The 18,653-nt window shown below is 41.0% G+C and overlaps 1 protein-coding gene across 2 annotated transcripts; it reads left to right on the plus strand.

The window, feature by feature from the left end:
* The first annotated feature begins 8,573 nt into the window (after positions 1-8,573).
* LOC110523625 (DDRGK domain-containing protein 1) lies at positions 8,574-18,644 on the plus strand. 2 transcript variants are annotated; one of them, XM_021602494.2, is made up of 9 exons: positions 8,574-8,848; positions 9,333-9,488; positions 9,573-9,709; positions 10,523-10,624; positions 10,743-10,865; positions 12,099-12,137; positions 17,778-17,834; positions 18,022-18,070; positions 18,187-18,644. In XM_021602494.2, the coding sequence occupies exons 1-9, from the start codon at positions 8,761-8,763 to the stop codon at positions 18,345-18,347; spliced, it is 912 nt and encodes a 303-aa protein (XP_021458169.1). In that variant the 5' UTR covers positions 8,574-8,760; the 3' UTR covers positions 18,348-18,644. The 2 variants fall into 2 exon arrangements, with proteins under 2 accessions (XP_021458169.1, XP_036833190.1); XM_036977295.1 differs by lacking the exon at positions 12,099-12,137.
* The last annotated feature ends 9 nt before the right edge of the window (positions 18,645-18,653 follow it).

Raw genomic sequence — 18,653 nt, forward strand, 5'->3', positions numbered from 1 at the left:
GTCACATACTGTCGATGAAGAATGGTCAAGTTCAATTAGAATACATTGTTGTGTTGTTATTTGAAGTTATATAGGATAGCCCCATTTAATACCAAGCAATAAAACCTCATTGAATGTCATGAGTTATAGAATGCTGTAATATCCTGCAGTTGACAGATACATAACTCCATTTTTATTATAGGAAACAGGGCTGGATGGGTCACATTTTCCCTTTCACTTCACAGGGTAATTAATACTTGAAAAAAAACACCAAAACACGTGAGGATGCGTCTGGGATTACACAGCCTTGTGGAGACAAACTGTTTACAGTAGGGAGTGTGGGAGAGAAGTAAGTGGTGAGGTGGAAGAGGAGGGGGATAAGGGAAAAAGCAGGGGTGGGAGGAGAGGATGAAGGGAGGAGGATAAGATTTGTGTGTGTGTGTGTGTGTGTGTGTGTGTGTGTGTGTCTGTCATGTAGTACCTGGCAGATGTTCTTTGGAAGATGAAGATGGGAGAGATTGAAGAACCTAACACAAAATATTTGACTTCATAACAGCAGAATGACTTTGTAATGTATAGTGCCTTACAAAAGTATTCATCCCCCTTCGTGTTGTTCCTATTTTGTTGCATTACAACCTGTAGTTTAAATAGATTTTTATTTGGATTTCACGTAATGGACATACACAAAATATTCCAAATTGGTGAAGTGAAATGAAAAATTACTTGTTTCAAAAAATTCTAAACACTAACAAATGGAAAAGTGGTGCGTGCATATGTATTCACCCCCTTTGCTACGAAGCCCCTAAATAAGATCTGGTGCAACCACTTACCTTCAAAAGTCACACAATTAGTAAAATAAAGTCCACCTGTGTGCAATCTAAGTGTCACATGATCTGTCACATGATCTCAGTATATACAGTATTCAATCAATCCTAATCCCAGTCTGCTGATCCCATATGCTTCAAGAGGGCCACCATTGTTCCTGTTCCCAAGAAAGCTAAGGTAACTGAGCTAAACGACTGCCGCCCCGTAGCACTCACTTCCATCATCATGAAGTGCTTTGAGAGACTAGTCAAGGACCATATCACCTCCACCCTACCTGATACCCTAGACCAACTCCAATTTGCTTACCGCCCAAATAGGTCTACAGACGACACAATCGCAACCACACTGCACACTGCCCTAACCCATCTGGACAAGAGGAATACCTATGTGAGAATGCTGTTCATCGACTACAGCTCAGCATTTAACACCATAGTACCCTCCAAACTCGCCATCAAGCTCGAGACCCTGGGTCTCGACCCCGCCCTGTGCAACTGGGTACTGGACTTCCTGACGGGCTGCCCCCAGGTGGTGAGGGTAGGTAACAACATCTCCACCCCGCTGATCCTCAACACTGGGGCCCCACAAGGGTGCGTTCTGAGCCCTCTCCTGTACTCCCTGTTCACCCACGACTGCGTGGCCATGCAAGCCTCCACCTCAATCATCAAGTTTGCCGACGACACTACAGTGGTAGGCTTGATTACCAACAACGACGAGACGGCCTACAGGAAGGAGGTGAGGGCCCTCGGAGTGTGGTGTCAGGAAAACAACCTCACATTCAACGTCAACAAAACAAAGGAGATGATCGTGGACTTCAGGAAACAGCAGAGGGAGCACCCCCCTATCCATATCGATGGGACAGTGGTAGAGAGGGTAGTAAGTTTTAAGTTCCTCGGTGTACACATCACGGACAAACTGAATTGGTCCACCCACACAGATAGCGTGGTGAAGAAGGCGCAGCAGCGCCTCTTCAACCTCAGGAGGCTGAAGAAATTTGGCTTGTCACCAAAAGCACTCACAAACTTCTACAGATGCACAATCAAGAGCATCCTGTCAGGCTGTATGACCGCCTGGTACGGCAACTGCTCCGCCCACAACCGTAAGGCTCTCCAGAGAGTAGTGAGGTCTGCACAACGCATCACCGGGGGCAAACTACCTGCCCTCCAGGACACCTACACCACCCGATGTCACAGGAAGGCCATAAAGATCATCAAGGACAACAACCACCCGAGCCACTGCCTGTTCACCCCGCTATCATCAAGAAGGCGAGGTCAGTACAGGTGCATCAAAGCAGGGACCGAGAGACTGAAAAACAGCTTCTATCCCACCACTAACATTGAGTGGCTGCTGCCAACATACTGACTCAACTCCAGCCACTTTAATAATGGAAAAATTTATGCAAAAAATGTATCACTAGCCACTTTAAACAATGCCACTTAATATAACGTTTACATACCCTACATTACTCATCTCATATGTATATACTGTACTCTATACCATCTACTGCATCTTGTCATCTTTATGTAATACATGTATCACTAGCCACTTTAAACAATGCCACTTTTATATGTTTACATACCCTACATTACTCATCTCATATGTATATACTGTACTCGATACCATCTACTGCATCTTGCCTATGCTGTTCTGTACCATCACTCATTCATATATTTGTATGTACATATTCTTCATCCCTTTACACTTGTTTGTATAAGGTAGTTGTTGTGAAATTGTTAGGTTAGATTACTAGTTGGTTATTACTGCATTGTCAGAACTAGAAGCACAAGCATTTCGCTACACTCACATCAACATCTGCTAACCATGTGTATGTGACAAATACAATTTGATTTGATTTGATTTGGATCACTAAAAATACAACTTTTCCATTACTGTGTAGTTAACCAGGAGAATTGTCTGACGGGGAAGTGGACATACTCGGTATTCATATCCCAAAAGAAAGAAATTATCTCACTACAATTGATTTTAATAGAAAGTGAACAAAAAAAGATAATATCTTGCTACCTTGGAAAGGAAAATACCTGTCTGTTGGTGAAGAAATCACCCTGATTAACTATTTAGTCATATCCCAGTTTACCTCTTAGCTTATGGCCTTGCCTACACCTAACGACTTGTTTTTTATAAATTATATGAGCAAAAAATATTCCATTTGATTTGGAACGGCAAACCAGACAAAATTAAATGGGCCTATTTATATAATGAATATGAATTTGAAGGGCAGAAATGATTAAATATTAAAACATTACCTCTCACTAAAGGCTTCAGTCATACAAAAGTTACACTTAAATCCAAACTGGTTCTCTAGCAGATTAGTAAGACTGTCTCACCCCATGTTCAAGAATGGCCTTTTTCCCTTTATTCAGATTACAACCTCTCACTTTCGGTTATTTGAAAATGAAATAATCTCTAAAATATCACTTTTTTTAAAACAAGCCATGTAAAGTTGGTTGCAATTTCAGTTCAATACACCAGAAAAGACCGAACAAACATACTAATTTATTTTAAAAAAAAATGTATATAAATACATAGATAAATAAAATAAATGGTCTAATCTTTGTAAATTATATCATTAATATGACTGGCGGAGCTATGTCACACATGCAGCTAACAAAAATATATGGAAATGTCTGCTCTACTCAAAATTACAACCAACTAATTCCAGCATTACTGCAAAAATGGAAGAGGTAAGTGGAAGGGTGAGAAAGTAAAGATATGCATGAAAGACCAAAATTGGCCAAAGACAATTGTGATAAATAAAAAACTATATCAGTTCCATTTAAGGACCAAGAAATTGACAGCTGTGCCATATAGATTGCAAAATAGTTGGGAAGAGATTTTCAATGTACCAATTCCATGGCACATGGTTTATGACCTGATACACAAAACAACAACGGATTTTTCTATTTAAATGATTATGCAAAATTCTTGCAACCAATAGAATGTTATATACAGTTGAAGTCGGAAGTTTACAAACACTTAGGTTGGAGTCATTAAAACTCATTTTTTAACCACTCCACAAATGTCTTGTTAACAAACTACAGTTTTGGCAAGTCGGTTAGGGCATCTACTTTGTGCATGACACAAGTCATTTACCAAGAACTAACGCTGCAGATAGCAATACTGGTCAATCGAAAAAAGACAAAAAAGAGTGTGCAAAGCTGTTATCAAGGCAAAAGGTAGCTATTTGAAGAATCTGAAACACTTTTTTGGTTACTACATGATTCCATATGTGTTATTTAGTAGTTTTGATGTCTTCACTATAATTCTACAGTGTAGAAAATAAAGGAAAACCTTTGAATGAGTAGGTGTTCTAAAAAATTTGACTGGTAGTGTATATTTACAAAAAAGATATGGGGGATAAGAAATGATGCAGACAATTACATTGATGGAAGCCACAATCTATCTGCAACATTAAAGCTGATCTACCCCCTCATTATTATTATTTTTAAACAATGAAATGCTTACTTTTTTTTCTACTGTGTTATTGACTTGTTAATTGTTTACTCCATGTGTAACTCTGTGTTGTCTGTTCACACTGCTATGCTTTATCTTGGCCAGGTCGCAGTTGCAAATGAGAACTTGTTCTCAATTAGCCTACCTGGTTAAATAAAGCTTATGGGTTATTTTCCAACAATGCAGAGTTAACATGAAATAGGAATAAATAAAATACACAGTGAGTAACAAATAACAATAATCAGTAAAAAGACAACATGACAATATACAGGGAGTACCAGTACCGAGCCAATGTGCAGGGCTACGAGGTAATTGAGGTAGCCGTACATATTGTAGGGGTAAAGGGACTAAACAACAGGATAGAGAATAGACAATATCAGCAGCCTATGGATGAGTGTGAAAGTGTGTGTGTGTGGTATCAATATGCACATGTGAGCATGTTTGTGTGGGTGTATGTGTGTGTTGGAGTGTCTGTGTAAGTACAGTATGTATGTGTGCACAGAGTCAGTGCAAGAGAGTCAGTGCGGGTAGCCATTTGATTAGCTATTTAGCTGTCTTGTTTAGCAGACTTATAAACTGTTCAGGGTCTTGTTGGTTCCAGACTTTATGCACTGGTACCACTTGCCATGTGGTAGCAGAGAGAAAAGTCTATGGCTTGGGTGGCTTTTATTTTTTTCAATGTGGGCCTTTTGTAGTAGCGGTGCGTGAGTAAAATCACAGGATAAGCCAGAAAAATAAACCATATTACAGCCTATGTGTTGTGATAATTGAGCTGTTTGCTCTATAACCTCTAAGTTCATATGCTTTGTGATTGTGATATATGCCTAAAGGCCAAGACAATAAGAAGACACAGTGGCAGAATAAATTCAACCACACCTTTGTTTCATCACAAAACCGGAGAGCAACCTTGATCCAGTGAAGTCCACAAAGCATATTGCATGCAAAAAACAATTACATGACCTACAGCATCGTCAAGCAAGTTAATATTTCAGACATTTTCGGACCAGTAAACAACTATTGATTTAGAACCACAGAGAGTTACCACAAACTGCAAAGAAAACCTGTATTGCTCAGTTGGTAGAGCATGGCACTTGCACTGCCAGGGTTGTGGGTTCAATTCCTGGGGCCACATATATGTAAAATGTATGCATGCATAACTGTAAGTCGCTTAGCAAAAAAACATCTCCAAAATGGAATATATTACAAAACAGGAGCTCCATCTACTATTTCAACATCATCAAATCACCTATACTTAGTCTACTACAGTGACAACTAAAAGATACCAAAAACAATTTAGTCCAATCAACATAAACTAAATATGATGTGGATGCCCATGGTTCTGATTTATGTTCGTGCAAGTAGAAAAAACATGTTGACTCACTCTACTTGTAGAGAAACGCCAACACCACCCTCCTCCTCTTTCATGTTGACAAAACGGTCTATCACTCTGTCATACAATAAATGCTTTTATTTGTTGTTGTCCTATGCTACCTGGCTAAAATGCTTGCTTGCTAGCCTAACTTCCTTTTTAAAATTGTATTTATTTATTTCACCTTTATTTAACCAGGTAGGCAAGTTGAGAACAAGTTGTCATTTACAATTGCGACCTGGCCAAGATAAAGCAAAGCAGTTCGACACATACAACAACACAGAGTTACACATGGAGTAAAACAAACATACAGTCAATAATACAGTAGAAAAATAAGTCTATATACGATGTGAGCAAATGAGGTGAGATAAGGGAGGTAAAGGCAAAAAAAAAGGCCATGGTGGCGAAGTAAATACAATATAGCAAGTAAACCACTGGAATGGTAGATTTGCAGTGGGAGAATGTGCAAAGTAGAAATAAAAATAATAATAATAATAATAGATACAGTAGGGAAAGAGGTAGTTGTTTGGACTAAATTATAGATGGGCTATGAACAGGTGCAGTAATCTGGTAGCTGCTCTGACAGCTGGTGCTTAAAGCTAGTGAGGGAGATAAGTGTTTCCAGTATCAGAGATTCTTGTAGTTCGTTCCAGTCATTGGCAGCAGAGAACTGGAAGGAGAGGCGGCCAAAGGAAGAATTGGTTTTGGGGGTGACCATAGAGATATCCCTGCTGGAGCGCGTGCTACAGGTGGGTGCTGCTATGGTGACCAGCGAGCTGAGATAAGGGGGGACTTTACCTAGCAGGGTCTTGTAGATGACCTGGAGTCAGTGGGTTTGGCGACGAGTATGAAGCGAGGGCCAGCCAACGAGAGGGTACAGGTCGCAGTGGTGGGTAGTATATGGGGCTTCGGTGACAAAACGGATGGCACTGTGATAGACTGCATCCAATTTATTGACTAGGGTATTGGAGGCTATTTTGTAAATGACATCGCCGAAGTCGAGGATCGGTAGGATGGTCAGTTTTAAGAGGGTACGTTTGGCAGCATGAGGGAAGGATGCTTTGTTGCGGCAGGTGCAGGCAGCGATTGGTTGAAGAGCATAAATGTAGTTTTACTTATATTTAAGAGCAGTTGGAGGTCACGGAAGCAGAGTTGTACGGCATTGAAGCTCGTCTGGAGGTTAGTTAACACAGTGTCCAAAGAAGGGCCAGAAGTATACAGAATGGTGTCGTCTGCGTAGAGGTGGATCAGAGACTCACCAGCAGCAAGAGCGACGTCATTGATGTATACAGAGAAGAGAGTCGGCCCAAGAATTGAACCCTGTGGCACCCACATAGAGACCCGGACAACAAGCCCTCTGATTTGACACACTGAACTCAGTCTGAGAAGTAGTTGGTGAACCAGGCGAGGCAAGAAACCAAGGCTATTGAGTCTGCCGATGAGGATGTGGTGATTGACAGAGTCGAAAGGCTTGGCCAGGTCAATGAATACGGCTGCACAATATTGTTTCTTAAGATATCGTTTAGGACCTTGAGCGTGGCTTGAGCGTGACCAGCTCTGAAACCAGATTGCATAGCAGAGAAGGTGCAGTGGGAATCGAAATGGTCGGTAATCTGTTTGTTGACTTGACTTTCGCAGACCTTAGAAAGGCAGGGTAGGATAGATATAGGTCTGCAGCAGTTTGGGTCAAGAGTGTCCCCCCTTTGAAGAGGGGGATGACCGCAGCTGCTTTCCAATCTTTGGGAATCTCAGACGACACAAAAGAGAGGTTGAACAGGCTAGTAATAGGGGTTGCAACAATTTCAGCAGATGATTTTAGAAAGAAAGGGTCCAGATTGTCTAGCCCGGCTGTTTTGTAGGGGTCCAGATTTTGCAGCTCTTTCAGAACATCAGCTGACTGGATTTGGGAGAAGGAGAAATGGGGAAGGATTGCGCAAGTTGCTGTTGGGGGTACAGTGCTGTTGACCGGAGTAGGGGTAGCCAGGTGTAAAGCATGGCCAGCCGTAGAAAAATGCTTATTGAAATTCTCAATTATAGTGGATTTATCGATGGTGACAGAGTTTCCTATTTTAGTTCTTGCCTTGCAGTGTATACAGATGGTTCAAAGGATCCTATGAATGGGAAAACAGGAGAAGGTGTATTTATTCTTGAGTTCGATGTTAATATATGCAAGAGACTAACAAATGATGTATCAGTATATTCAATGAAGTGGTTGCGATAATTGTTGGATTGCAATGGACATAGGAGGTGCAACCAAGAAGAGTAGTAATATGTTCGGACTCTGTATTAGTTTTGTGCAGTTTAAAATCAGGAAAGTCAGAACGTGAGGCTTTATGGTTAGAAATATTTATGCTGTTGCTGGATTACAAAAGAATGGTATTGAAATTCAGTTCTGTTGGATTCCTGCTCATAATAGCAAAAAAGCATTGAAAAAAAATATTGTGGATATACAGGTGTAGTTGGGAAGAGGGGAAATTAAAACATGTATTCTGAAAAATGGGTTCGATTGCTGGCAGAGACAATGGGGTGAAAGTAGTGATGGCAGAAATGTTTATAGTACAAGGAAATCTGTACGGGAGGTAGTGTCATATAATGGGAATAGAAGGGAGGACGTTATGTTGTGTTGGATGAGATTAGGGCATAATTTGTCTTTGAAATTGATAGGGAAACATGGTACTGGAATGTGTAATGGCTGTATGGCAGAGGAAACGTTTGAACATGTATTATTACTTTGTGAAATGCATGATGTAGAATGAGAGGTTGTTTGACAGGGTCAGAGAGGTTGGACTTGAATGTGGAGTGGGTGATATTTTGGGTGGGGGTGATGGGAGTAGAGAGGTTTGTTAGGGAAATATTTATTTTCTTCGAAATTCGGGGTTAGTTAATTAAGATAATATGGTGTTTTCGGTAGGTCGTGAACGGCCTCACACTCCAGCACAGTAGATGGCGGTGTATGCACTTATTAGTTGGTTGTGATTCGCCAATCAAAACTTAAAGAAGAAGAATATCACGTGACGTGGGTGGCTGAAGCACAACACAACATACGTGTCTGTCATGGTGGAGAAGATAGTTTGAAATGTGAAATTCATAGAATCTGAAATAGCCATTTTAAATTTGCAATGGACATTGTGGTGTATTTGATTGCTGCAGCAATCCTTATTGTGTTGATCGTTTTTGCTGTGAAGGTACGAGGAAAAACAGAGGAAGGTAAGGAGTTACCTGTAGCTACCAAGCTTTTGGATAACGACACCAATACTAAAACAGCTAACGTTAGCAATCGCGTTGCTATTCGTGTTTACCACTGGCTATTTACAAGTTAAAAGTAGAGGTTGTTTGGGTGTTTATTTTTTTCCCTGTCACTTGCTCGTCATGACCTGTCAGTTCTCAATGTAGCTAGCTAACGTTAGCTAGCTAGCTACTGTTGTAGCTGACTAAGGAACATGTTGACGACAAGTTTATTTACGTTATTTCTCTTGCTATACTTAAGTCTCCCTCCCCTATTCTCTTCCTCTACATTCTACTAGTAAACGTAATCGAGTCTATCTGTGCTCCCATTATCTGCCTTCCTTGACTCCCTCCATTAACTCTTCCCCATGTCTCCTGCCCTTTACCTCTCCGCATATGTGCACTCGTTTTGGGCCTAAATTGACCCGATACTCTGTAATTCAACCCCCCCTCTCTCTCTCTCCAGCTGATCGTGAACAGAGGCAGGATGTGTTGGCTCGGGTGGCAGCTCCTCGCCCGCAGGTGGCCGAGGAGCGTGGGGCGGGCATGCCCCGGCGCCGTAGAAATCTCAACAGCAGGGTAATGGCCCAGAGGCGAGCCCAGAGGGACGCATCCGACAACGGTAACACATCTGACATACACACGAGTATCACATGTGTTACTACTGTGAAAATGAAGTTTCACAAATGTGTGAATGCTCCTTCAGAGGACAGCCCTGTAGAAGAAGTGGCTGTGGAGGAACAGGAAGAAGAGGAGGAACAGCAGTTCCAGGCCACAGGGAAGCTTGGAGCCAAGAAGCAGAGGAAACTGGAGGAGAAACAAGCCAAACGGGCTCAGAGAGAGGTATTACCACTCTCTGGAACAGCTGGACAACAGTTCTCCATTGGAGATTGTCCATTATATGTTATCAGTAGCATGTCAATCAACAGTAGGGCCGGGACGATACCAGTATCACAATACTCGTTAGTATTGTGGCAAGGAAACAAAACATGAAGCGGATTTAACTTCTTTAGGAAAACAGCCCTAATGCTGGAAACAAACATAATTATGTTGTCATCCAGTGTCACATTTATTTTCCAGCTATAGCACACAATATTTTACCCTGCTGGTCATCTATGAACATCTTGGCCATGTTCTGTTATAATCTCCACCTGGCACAGCCAGAAGAGGACTGGCCACCCCTCATAGCCTGGTTCCTCTCTAGGTTTCTTTCTAGGTTCTGGCCTTTCTAGAGAGTTCTTCCTAGCCATCGTGCTTCTACACCTGCATTGCTTGCTGTTTGGAGTTTTAGGCTGGGTTTCTGTACAGCACTTTGACATCAGCTGAAGGGCTTTATAAATACATTTGATTTGAACTTGATTTGATTTTACATACAGCAGTTTTTTTTAAAGGACCAAAGAGTTTGATCTGCTTCTTGTTTTCCTGTTTGCCATGAACAAATATTGCCCTAGTCAAGTCTACAATGGCTTTCTCCCCTCAAATGGCGTTCTCCCTTCAGCAGCACTGCTTCTTCTCTCAGCTGCAGTGCTGTGATAGAACCAGGCAGGTGAAGGGCATCCACCATATTGCTTTGACCCACCCTGCGTTTTCAAATCATTGTATTTTATGTTTGCAAGTGTTCTTCTTGGCGACTAGGTTTGATGCTGTGTTCCTCAGGCTGAGCTGGCAGAGAGAGAGGAAAGGAAGAAAATGCAGGAGCTCCGAGAGCAGGAGAGAAGCAAGGAGGATGAGAAAGAGAGACAACAGGAGCAGAAAGAGGTAATAAACACACACACACTATCTCACTCTTTTGAACACAGATGCAGGTAGACACATCACTTCTTATTCCCATTCTTGCACTCATTCCTTCTTTCTCCAATTATTATTTTCTGTTTAGGAGGAAGAGGAGCGGCGGGCCAAAGAGGAGCAGGAGAAGGAGGAGGAAGAGGAGTACCTAAGGCTCAAACAGTCCTTTGTCGTCGAGGAGCAGGGTGAAGCTGATGATGTCACAGAGGAAGAGGTAGTTTACTAGTGTATTCACATAGTTCGGTTTAGGTGGCTGTCGACATGAACCCGTTTTTATCAAGTAGATTGGGGCTGGGCAACTGGCGGCCCACTGTCCCCCTTTTGTTGGCCCAGGGAGGGAGGGAGGGAGGGAGGGGGGAGGGAGAGAGAGAGAACAAAAATATAAACGCAACATGTAAAGTGTTGTTTTCATGAGCTGAAATAAAAGATCCCATACATTTTCCATACGCACAAAGTTTTTCTCTAAAGTGTTGTGCCGTATGCCCACAAATTTGTTTACATCCCTGTTAGTGAGCATTTCTCTTTTGCCAAGATAATCCATTTACCTGACAGGTGTGGTATATCAAGAAGCTGATTAAACAGCATGATCATTACACAGGTGCACTTTGAGCTGATGACAATAAAAGACCACTATAACGTTTCAAGGGAGCGTGCAGTTGGTATGCTGACTGCAGGAATGTCCACCAGAGCTGTTGGCAGACAATTTACTGTTAATTTCTCAACCATAAGCCACCTTAGCAAACTATTCTAGTCTAGCTTTTCCTGCATGGGACTCCCAAGAGCTAAGGAGCATTTTTTTAAGGAGAAGCCAGTATTACCTGAAAGATAGGTAGGTTATGACATCAATTATTTATATATATATATATATATCAATTTAGAACAGGATTATCTAGTTTGGATAAAATTTCAATGGCGTTGGGAGAGAGTGCCTCCGGGTGCACTGATTTTAAAGCAATGATATTTGACTGATAGGCTGTTTTAAAACTCAGCAGCTGCAATAATAAAAAAATCGTTATAATTAAAAAACAAGGTCACCCCCGAAAGCCAGATGGAGTTGGGTAAATTAGACAAGCATTCTGTCTTTTTATATTACTGTAGTGTAGGTTATGCTGCAGCAAATGTAGACCTACCTGTCAAAATAAAAATATTTTGTTACCATGAGATGATAGGTCTCCATGCATTGTGAACTGCACTCCATACTGAGATGGGCTGTCTGTCCCCACCCTGAAGGTTGATTCATCATGCAGAGGCCATAGAGAAGCCACATTTAGACATCGCATGTAATTTAACAGTTCCATTTCACACTGTTGTTCATGTAAATAATTTACCGGTTTCTCGTAGTTATTTATCCCGGGAAAAGGGAGTAGTTTTGGGTGGTAAATCTCGGTAACCTGGATTCCTGGCATGAAATCCCTATTTTATGTAAATGTTTGTTCTTTTTTTATAGTCACGCAATCTTCTACAAGAGTTCATCCAGTACATCAAGGTATGAGCAGGAACCTAACCAGTACCATATACACTGTGTACAAAACTTTAGGAAAACCTTCCTAATATTGAGTTGCACCACCTTTTTTCCCGCAGAACAGCCTCAATTCGTCAGGGCATGGAGACCCTCAGCTCCGCTAAAACCTTTAACAACAATGTGCTGTTTTAAAGGGAATGTTAAATAAATGTTAACTATTTAGTTTTAACATCATAACCTCTTGAAGAGAATAGTCAGACCTACCACAGTTCTGATTATTCCACATTTAGCTCTATCATAGTTATAGGCTATAGCAATTAACTGCATGCTTTTCATGATCAATTGATCATGTCATTTCAGAAGCGTGAGGATAGCCTAACCATTTTTTTTATTTGTAACTTTATTGGACTTATGTCATCACCACTAGATGGCAAGCAAATCAAACACTTTGGATAAAGCCATCTAGTTTATGCCCTGAATGTTAACTAACCATATTGACATGATCTGTTATTAGCAAGGTAGCCAATTTGACATCGTCCATTAATCAATGTAGCCTATCATGTCTGTCCACAGTAATTGTGATTAAACACTCTTAAAAACAATGTTGAAAAGGGAATAGTGTTAACTTAATTAGGTAGGCCTACGTTGGTTGGAGAAAAAAATACATTACCACTACAGTGCATTCATGGGGCGGCAGGTAGCCTAGTGGTTAGAGCATTGGGCCAGTTGCTAGATCGAAGGTTGCTAGATTGAATCCCCGGGCTGACAAGGTAAAAAGCTGTTTTTCTGCCCCTGAACAAGGCACCCCACTGTTCCTAGGCTGTCATTGTAAATAAGAATTTGTTCTTAACTGACTTGCCTAGTTAACTAAAAAAGATAAATTCAAAGTATTCATACCCCTTAGTCCACATTTTGTTCTTACAGCCTGAATTCAAAATTGATTAAATATATTTTAATCCTCACCCATCTACACACAAAATCTCATAATGAAAAGGTGAAAAGTTTTTAGAAATGTTTGCAGATTTATTGAAAATTAAATAGATATCTAATTTACGTAACTATTTACACCCCTTTGCTTTGACACTACAAATGGAGTTCAGGTGCATCCAATTTCCTTTGATCGTCCTTGATGTCACTACAACTTGATTGGAGTCCACCTGTGGCCAATTAAATTGTTTGGACAGGATTTAGAAAGAAACACCTGTCTATATACAGTACCAGTCAAAGGTTTGGACACACCTACTCATTCAAGGGTTTTTCATTATTTTGACTATTTTCTACATTGTAGAAAAATAGTGAAGACATCAAAACTATGAAATAACTAATGTGGAATCATGTAGTAATCAAAAAAGGGTTAAACAAATCACAATATATTTTATATTCTTAAAAGTAGGCACCCTTTGCCTTGATGACAGCTTTGCACACACTTGGTATTCTCTCAATCATCTTCATGAGGTTGTCACCTGGAATGCTTTTCCAACAGTCTTGAAGGAGTTCCCACGTGTGCTGAGCACTTGTTGGCTGCTTTTCCTTCACGCTGCGGTCCAACTCAACCCAAACCGTCTCAATTGGGTTGAGGTCAGATGATTGTGGAGGCCAGGTCATCTGATGCAGCACTCCATCACTCTCCTCCTTGGTCAAACAGCCCTTACACAGCCTGGAGGTGTGTTTGGTCATTGTCCTGTTTAAAAACAAATGATAGTCCCACTAAGCGCAAACCAGAATGCTGTGGTAGCCATCCTGGTTAAGTGTGCCTGGAATTTTAAATAAATCCCTGACAGTGTCACCAGCAAAGCACCCCACACCATCACACCTCCTCCATGCTTCACGGTGGGAACCACACATACAGAGATTATCCGTTCAACAAATCTGTGTCTCAAAGACACGGCGGTTGGAACCAAAAATCTTACATTTGGACGACTCAGACCAAAGGACAGATTTCCACCAGTCTAATGTCAATTGCTCATGTTTCTTGGCCCAAGCAAGTCTCTTCTTATTGGTGTCATTTAGTAGTTTCTTTGTAGAAATTGTGAAGGCATGATTCACGCAGTCTCCTCTGAATAGTTGATGTGTCTGTTACTTGAACTCTAAAGCATTTATTTGGGCTGCAGTCTGAGGTGCAGTTAATTGTCTATTTCTGAGGCTGGTAACTCTAATGAACTTATCCTCTGCAGCAGAGGTAACTCTGGGTCTTCATTTCCTGTGGAGGTCCTCATGAGGGCCAGTTTCATCATAGCGCTTGGTTTTTGTGACTGCACTTGAAACGTTCAAAGTTCTTGAAATATTCCCGATTGACTGGCATTCATTTCTTAAAGTAATGACTGTTGTTTCTCTGCTTATGAGCTGTTCTTGCCGTAATATGGACTTGGTATTTTACCAAATAGGGCTATCTTCTGTATACCACCCCTACCTTGTCACAACACATCTGATTGTCTCAAACGCATTAAGAAGGAAAGATATTCCACAAATTAACTTTTAACAAGGCACACCTGTTAATTGAAATGCATTCCAGGTGACTACCTCATGAAGCTGGTTGAGAGAATGCCAAGAGTGCAAAGCTGTCATCAAAGCAAAGGGGGACTACTTTCAAGAATCTCAAATATAAAATATATTTAGATTTTTTTGGTTACTACATAATTCCATATGTGTTATTTCATAGTTTTGATGTCTTCAGAAGTATTCTACAATGTAGAAAATAATGAAAAACCCTAGAATGAGTAGGTGTGTCCAAACTTTTGACTGGTACTGTAAGGTTCCACAATTGACAGGCATGCCAGAGCAGAAACTATACCATGAAATCCAAGGAACTGTTCATAGAACTCAGAGAATTGTAATGCGGCATGTATCTGGGGAAGGGTATACCACTATTACTAGAGTGTTGAACGTTTCCAAGAGCACATTGATCTAAGTCGTTGGAAAATTGACAAAATATGGAACTACACAGACTCTGCCTAGAGCTGGCCGTCCGACCAAACTGAGCAACCGGGTAAGAAGGACCTTGGTCAGGGAGGTGACCAATAACCCAATGATCACTCTGACAGAACTACAGAGTTCCTTGGCTAAGATGGTAGAACCTGCCAGAAGGACAAGTCTTTACAGTACTTCACCAATCTGTGCATTATGGGTGAGTGGCCCAACAGAAGCCACTCCTGAGATAAAAAGCACATGACATCACGCCTGGATGTGGACTGATAATTCAAATTGGACTATTTGTCCTGAATGCAAAACGCTGTGTGTGGAGAAAGACGGGTGTGAGCTGTGCCTGGTTAACACCATCCCTACCATGCAGCATCATGCTATGGGATGGTTTTCAGCGACAGGGACTGGGAGACTGGTAAGGATAGAGAGAACAATGAATGGAGCCAAATCCGTAATGAGAACCTCCCCCAGCATACAAATGACCTTAGACTGGGGCGAAGATTTCCATTCCAATAAGACAATGACCCCAAGCATACAGCCAAAGCAACACTGGAATGGCTTCAGAACAAGAATGTGAAATGTTCTTGAGTGGCCCAGTCTTGAATCTCATTTAAAATCTGTGGAAAGTCTTGAAGATTACTATTCACCGCCACTCTCCATCCAAATTGACAGCTTGAAAAAATCATTGAGGAAGAATGGGAGAAAATTCCCAAATCCAGATGTGCAAAGCTGATACATGCCTACCAAAGATGACTCAAAGCTGTAATCGGTGCTTCTACAAAGTATTGACTCGGGGGTGTGAATAGTTATGTAAATGATATTTCTGTATTTTATTTTCTATAGATTTCTAAAAACATGTTTTTACTTTGTCATTATGGGATATTGTGTGTAGATGGGTGAGGAAAAAATCTGTAATCAATTTTGAATTCAGGCTCTAACACAACAAAATGTGGAATAAGTTGAGGTATGAATAGTTTGTTTTGCCAACTGTGCAACATGTCTACCGGTAGATTGCAATGTAATATTTGAATTTTATAGCATTTTTTATTTAACTAGTCAAGTAAATTAAGCACATTATTATTTAACAAGAGTCAAAAGGCCTCCTACGGGGACCTGGGCAGGATTAAAAATGTAGGACCAAACATGCGTCACAAGAGACACCACAAATCTACATAAAGAGAGACCGAAAACAACACAGCATGGCTGCAACACAATATGCGTAAACATGATCAGCTAACAGTACATCAGCAGTCAAGCCCTTCTTGACATGCTTTTTTTATGGCCACTCCAATACCTTGACTTTGTTGTCCTTAAGCCATTTTGCCACAACTTTGGAAGTATGCTTGGGGCATTGTCCATTTTGAAGACCCATTTGCGACCAAGCTTTAACTTCCTGACTGATGTCTTGAGCTGTTGCTTCAATATATCCACATAATTTTCCTCCCTCATGATGCCATCTATTTTGTGAAGTGCACCAGTCCCTCCTGCAGCAAAGCACCCCCACAACATGATGCTGCCAGCCCTGTGGTTCACGGTTAGGATAATGTTCTTCGGCTTGCAAGCATCCCCCTTTTCCCTCCAAACATAACGATGGTCATTATAGCCAAACAGTTCTTTTTTTTGTTTCATCAGACCAGAGGACATTATCCAAAAAGTATGATCTTTGTTCCTATGTGCAGTTGCAAACCGTAGTCTGGCATTTTTATGGCGGTTTTGGAGCAGTGGCTTCTTCCTTGCTGAGCAGCCTTTCAGGTTGTGTCGATATAGGACTCATTTTACTGTGGATATAGAGGCTTTTGTACCTGTTTCCTCCAGCATCTTTACAAGGTTATTTGCTGTTGTTCTGGGATTGATTTGCACTTTTTGCAGCAAAGTACATTCATCTCTAGGAGACAGACCGCGTCTCCTTCCTGAGCGGTATGATGGCTGTGTCGTCCCATGGTGTTTATTTGTGTACTATTGTTTGTACAGCTGGACGTGGTACCGTCAGGCGTTTGGAAATTTCTCCCAAGGATGAACCAGACTTGTGGTCTACAATTTTTTCTTAGGTCTTGGCTTTCTTTTGATTTTCCCATGATGTCAAGCAAAGAGGTAGAACTTGAAATACATCCACAGGTACACCTCCAATTGACTCAAATGATGTCAATTAGCCTATCAGAAGCTTCTAAAGCCATGACATCATTTTCTGGAATTTTCCATGCTGTTTAAAGGCACAGTCAACTTAGTGTATGTAAACTTCTGACCCACTGGAATTGTGATACCGTGAAATAATCTGTCTGTAAACAAATGTTGGAAAAATTACTTGTCATGCACAAAGTATATGTCCTAACCAACTTGCCAAAACTATAGTTTGTTAACAAGAAATTAATGTATGTTAACTTCCGACTTCAACTGTATCTGAAATCACATGATCAATTGATGTTTACTGGTGAGGAAAAGCATGCAGGTAGGCTATTTGCGGAATAATTATGATGATAGAGCTACAGTAAATGTCAGCAATTGTTTTGTATGGAATAATCAGAAATGTGTAGTTCTGACTGCTGTTCAAGAGGTGATGTACAACCAAATACTTAACATTTATTCAACATTCCCTTGAAAAAGGCACACAGTTGTCAATGGTTTTAGCAGAGCAGGGAGTCTCCTTGCCCCCCTACAAGCAAGTCGATTGCCCTGCACCTTATTGTGACATTTTATTGTTAACAACGTATAGGTTTTTTACCCTCTTTTCCTCTGGTTATCTCTCAGGACTCCAAGGTAGTACTGCTGGAAGACCTGGCGTCACACTTTGGAATGCGCACACAGGTGATGGCAGGAAAATTATCAAAGGGTGACATGAGTGCAGGACTATGATTCCTGCACTCAATGGTCTGTTCTCATTTTGAAATATGTGTGTCAGATTGTGTCTCCACAAGGTTCAAGGTTATATTAGTGTTTTTTGTGGTGGTTGAGAGAAGGGAGATTGGTCATCATAACTAATCTTTGCTCACAGGATGCAATTGCGAGACTGCAGGACCTCTTAGCTGATGGTGAACTCACAGGTAAGTGAATAAAAGTGTGTGCCAAAATTAACATTATTTCTCTGAGTAAATGAGTACAGTCAGGCACTCTTGCTTCTCTGCTGTCTGACCGTCTTTATTCTCATTATTTTCTTCAGGAGTGATCGACGATAGAGGGAAGTTTATCTCCATCACGCCAGAAGAGTTAAACGCTGTGGCTCAGTTCATCAAACAGAGAGGGAGGGTCTCTATCAGCGAGCTGGCCCAAGCTAGTAACTCACTCATCAACCTCACGCCCGAGATACGAAACACCGCCTAATGGGGAATATACAGACACACACACACACACAACACATTGAGGACAGAGTTTGCCAAAGCTAGAAACTCCCTCATCAATCTACAGTAAAACCTGAAATATTCAATGCTGACAGATTTGTGATGCCAAACTCGGATAAGTAATGAAGCATAAACAAACAGATTAGACAACACTCATGCTGGTACAGACTGGTACAGACAGAATTATAATTTCATACACTGAATTATTGGATTATTTTAAGAGTTCTCATTATACTCCGTATACGGACTGTATATGAATAAAGTCGACATGTGAATTGGATTTTGGATG

Source organism: Oncorhynchus mykiss, chromosome 5 (assembly GCF_013265735.2).
Source record: "Oncorhynchus mykiss isolate Arlee chromosome 5, USDA_OmykA_1.1, whole genome shotgun sequence".
NCBI classification, from domain to species: Eukaryota; Metazoa; Chordata; class Actinopteri; order Salmoniformes; family Salmonidae; genus Oncorhynchus; species Oncorhynchus mykiss.

Bases quoted from the DNA above. Each gene is read 5' to 3' on its own strand.
- LOC110523625 (XM_021602494.2), top strand. From the start codon at position 8,761: ATGGACATTGTGGTGTATTTGATTGCTGCAGCAATCCTTATTGTGTTG. The intron at 8,849-9,332 runs GTAAGGAGTTAC...CTCTCTCTCCAG, and splicing joins ACGAGGAAAAACAGAGGAAG to CTGATCGTGAACAGAGGCAG. The intron at 17,835-18,021 runs GTGATGGCAGGA...CTTTGCTCACAG, and splicing joins ACTTTGGAATGCGCACACAG to GATGCAATTGCGAGACTGCA.